General features: G+C 54.1%; 1 protein-coding gene across 1 annotated transcript in view; it reads left to right on the top strand.

The window, feature by feature from the left end:
- Nucleotides 1-3,920, top strand: part of TMEM132D (transmembrane protein 132D) — a 537,091-nt gene extending 533,171 nt beyond the window's left edge. The window contains exon 9 of the mRNA XM_021698657.1: nt 2,739-3,920. Coding sequence (XP_021554332.1) covers nt 2,739-3,920 — 1,182 coding nt within the window. The remainder of the gene's footprint in view (nt 1-2,738) is intronic.
- Nucleotides 3,921-4,196: the final 276 nt, after the last annotated feature.

Here is a 4,196-nt window from a genome sequence, read left to right as displayed (position 1 = left end):
ACTCCAGGGTCACACATCAGGTGGGACACACATCAAGTGAGGTCATGAACCAGGTGGGTCATACCTGGGCTGTCTCGCACTCTTCCACTGCCCCCATGGCCGCGGGTGGGGCGGAGGGGCCTCTGGGGAGGTGCCCCCAGCCTGCTGCGGAGTCCCTGCAGGGAAAATGGGGTAGCAGGTCTGGGGTGATGGGAGATTGGAGGCGTCGCTCCCGCCAGGCTTGCGGTTGAGCTCAGGGCAGAAGTGAGGACCCCATGGCGATGTCAGTCAGCATCTCCTTTCCCTGAACTAGACACCAGCAGGTGCTGACCCTGTGCTGTGTGTGTGTGTGTGTGTGTTGATGGGATGGTTTCCGATGGGCGCTGGAAAAAGGACATTCGCAAATGTTCTATGTGCTCCTCCCTCATCAGAGGAGAGTAAGTTTTATTTTTTAAGAGGGAACATGGCGGCTTCGGTGAACCTTGCTGAGAGCAACGAGACAGCGGTCTCTGGCTGTCGATTCTCTCTGTGCCTCGTGAAGCGGGACCGTCCTCCTGTGGGGCTGCTCGAGGGCCTCCAGCCCAGGTGGGGGGTTTCCTGGCGGCTCCCCTTCTGGGTGGGAACCCTTCCTGGCAGGTGTCCCCTGGGCAGCCCCCCCCGGCACCGCTGAGACTGTGACTGTGCTCTGAGCCGAGCCGGACTTGTCCCAGGACACACAGGACCCTCCCATTTTCCCAGCCTGCACCTGTCCCTCGAGCTCCTCGTCCTGTGTTGGCTAATCCCTCTGCCCCTTTGCTATGGCCTTTGTGTGCAGGGGCTTGGACTATAAAACACTTGAACATGGATGATTCCAGTAACAGATAGGAATTCTTGAGAAAAACAAACCTCCTTTTCCTCAGGGCGGGATAAGCCAGGATGCAAGGCACGGATAACAAAGGAGAAATAAGCCGGGGCTGCTTTCTGTCTTCATGGGGTGATAAAATCAGGGGACCTCTAGTCAGGACTTAAGGCAGCAATAAGACACAGTTCGAACAGGGCCAGAGAGCTAATCCAGTTGTGACATGCAGAGCTGAGCATGCTCCCCTGTGGTCGGCTCCATACCTGGTTTGGATGGCCCTTAGTCCCTGCGTGCACTTGGCTCTGACATTTCAGTCTCAAGAAATCCAATGGCATTTGAGTTTCCTGCTCCGATTTCCTGGCAGATTGGAAGAACCTGGTGAGTTGATGTCACATCCAGGGGCTCTTGCGCTGTATCTTGGCAGCGTTCTGCAATTAGTAGCTGTCTAACAATAGCCGTGTCTCGTGGCGGAGCTGAAGGAAGTCTCCAGACACCAGACAGCACTGGGGTAAAACTGGCTTCGCTCATGCTCAGGGGCTCTTCGGTTGCCAGAAAGAGAAATCCACTCAAGCAAGCTTGAAGCATGAGGGATCTATTACCAGGACCGGGGCTCCCCCAGACCCCAGCTGTAGGAACTCGGAAGAGGCAGGATATCGGCAGTCTCCCCACGCCCACACCACACTCCCTCCCCTGCGCCGTTCCTTCTGCTGTATTTCTTTTTCTTTCCCTGTAATAAATGCTGGGCCCAGACATTTGCTTATCTCTGATCCGTTGTGGTGGCTCAGAGGTGGGCTCCACACCCTAGTTTTATGTGAGTCCCCACTCATCTTCCCGCAGCTCAGGCTTCAATCCCATCTGTCTTATTTCAAATTTAAGAGAGAGAGAGAGAGAGATACTCACTGGCTCAGGCTGCGGAGATGAACGGCTCTGAAGGCCACCTCCTGCCCCCTTGTCCCCGGTCCAATCCACTGTGGCGCCGTGGCCGGGTGTGTGGGGTCATGTGCCTCTCCAGGCCATTCATCCTTCTGGGCTTGGGGTGGAGCAGGTTCTCCGAGATGTGGGGAAGGGAGGGCCAATTCACGGTCAAGCACAATGACCTCTTCCCCGAAATTAAAGGCTCGCGTTCAGTCAGAGAGTTATCTCCTCTATTACGGTCTGCCTGTTCCAACTAGTCCCAAGGAGGGTTGATCTAAAGCAGCAAAGCAAAAAGGCAAGAGATTGAGATGTGTGCAGACCTTGGCCCTGGCCATTCCTTGGTCTCCCCATCTCCCCCGACTGGTTGAGGGGATAGAGGGTGGCAGACACAGTCCACGTAGAGTGCCTCTCTCCCTGGCTGTTTTAACTCCCTGTCTCCAAGTCAACATTGTGTCTGGAAACTCATACAAACCTACTCCCGTAGTCCCAGACGCAGCAGGACCAACACCACCAAAGCCGGCAGTACCTCTGGGTGTCCCTGTCCAGATAAGGGGGGGTTTTCATCCCTTATGTGAGTAGTGAGGGTAGACTCGGGATTAAAACAGCTTAAAAATAATGTCATAAATATTTTCCCTTGAAATGTGTGACACTCGTACATGATCCCACTAACCAGGAATACCCTTTGACATGCAATTTATGCACCCCTCAAAACCCCATCTTTCTTTCTACGCCTCGGGGAGAAAAGCAGATCTTCTTATGGGGCGTTTAACATGGGCTTCCCTTCATTCTCATATCAAGGCCTTGCCTGTGTTCTTTGCTTTCCCACCTCCATAAGCATTGGTTTTCTTCCATGACCCTCGTGCGTCTGGCCTCTTGTTTCTGCATTGCTTAAAAGGCGTTCTTTTGTTCTTGTTGTATTATTTTTGCCACCGAATGTCTACTGTACAAAGACTTGGTGTTCCGTGAGCTCTGGGGCCCATGCTTATTGACTTATTTTACTCAACAGGAAGCGGCCATCAGTTGCTGGGTCCAGTTCAGCGATGGCTCCATCACCCCCTTGGATATCTACGATGGGAAAGACTTCTCCTTGATGACCACCTCCCTGGACGAAAAGGTGGTCTCCATCCACCAAGACCCCAAATTCAAGTGGCCTATCATTGCTGCTGAAACCGAAGGGCAGGGTGCTCTGGTAAAGGTCGAAATGGTCATCAGCGAATCGTGCCAGAAATCCAAGCGGAAGAGTGTGCTGGCTGTGGGGACAGCCAACATCAAAGTTAAGTTTGGCCAAAATGATGTGAACCCCAACACCAGTGACAGCAGACACACTGGGGCAGGAGTTCACCTAGAAAATAACGTCAGTGACAGAAGACCCAAAAAACCCTTGCAGGAATGGGGGACCCAGGGGGGTCAGTACTATAGCAGTTCTTCCGTGGGCCTCATGGAAGGAAGAGGGTCCACGACAGAGAGGTCAACCTTCCAGAGAAAGATGAGCCAAGGAAGCCTTCTAGATGATGACAGCCACCTGCAGACCATCCCCATCGACCTCACCAGCTTCCCAACCCGGGGGGACCTGCCCAGAAGCAACGTGGAAACGGACGAGAATGGCCTCACGCAGGCATCCAAAGGGCTGAGTGACTTGGAGATCGGGATGTACGCGCTGTTGGGGGTCTTCTGCCTGGCCATTGTCGTCTTCCTAATAAACTGTGTGGCCTTTGCGCTGAAATACAGGCACAAGCAGGTTCCCCTGGAGGAGCAAGAAGGTCTGAGTCACTCGCACGACTGGGTTGGGTTGAGCCACCGCTCCGAACTGCTGGAGAACCACATGAACTTTGCATCCTGCCAGGACGAGCAGATCACCGCCATTGACAGGAGCATGGATTTCGAAGAGAGTAAGTATCTGCTCAGCACAAACTCCCAGAAGAGCATCAATGGACAGCTGTTCAAATGTTCGGGCCCCACCGTTGTGGACGGGAAGGATCAGAGAATTGAGCCCCCGACATCCCCTACCTCAAAAAGGAAAAGAGTGAAATTTACCACCTTCACCACCATCCCCTCGGATGAAGGATGCCCCACCGTGAACTCCATATCGACCAGCGGTGAGGACATGAGCTGGGTCTGCCAGGATCTGGACCCGGGGGAAAGCAGACAGCCACACGGCTACATGGAAAGGTTACGTGAGGATGTGTAAGCCGGACACTCACGGACACGGGTTCTCACTCACCTCTCAGCCTTTAACTTGGGGACGTGTGGCAAGGGCGCCCCCGGGAAAGGAGTGAAGTGACAGGACAAGATAAGCTGGCCCCTATCAGCAGAGCCCCAGCAGACGGTGCCAGCTCCGGCTCGGCTGGGGTGGTCCCACGTCGGGATCGAGGCACACGTTCTGGAGCACAGGGTCTTGGCCAGTGTTAAGAGGCGGATTGTGCATGGCAAGGTTTGTAAAACTTGGAAGAAAAACGAGTTCTGA

Source organism: Neomonachus schauinslandi, chromosome 14 (genome assembly GCF_002201575.2).
Source record: "Neomonachus schauinslandi chromosome 14, ASM220157v2, whole genome shotgun sequence".
In the NCBI taxonomy this organism is placed as follows: Eukaryota; Metazoa; Chordata; class Mammalia; order Carnivora; family Phocidae; genus Neomonachus; species Neomonachus schauinslandi.
Note: the sequence above shows the minus strand (reverse complement) of the source record. Positions and strands in the feature narration are given on the sequence as shown.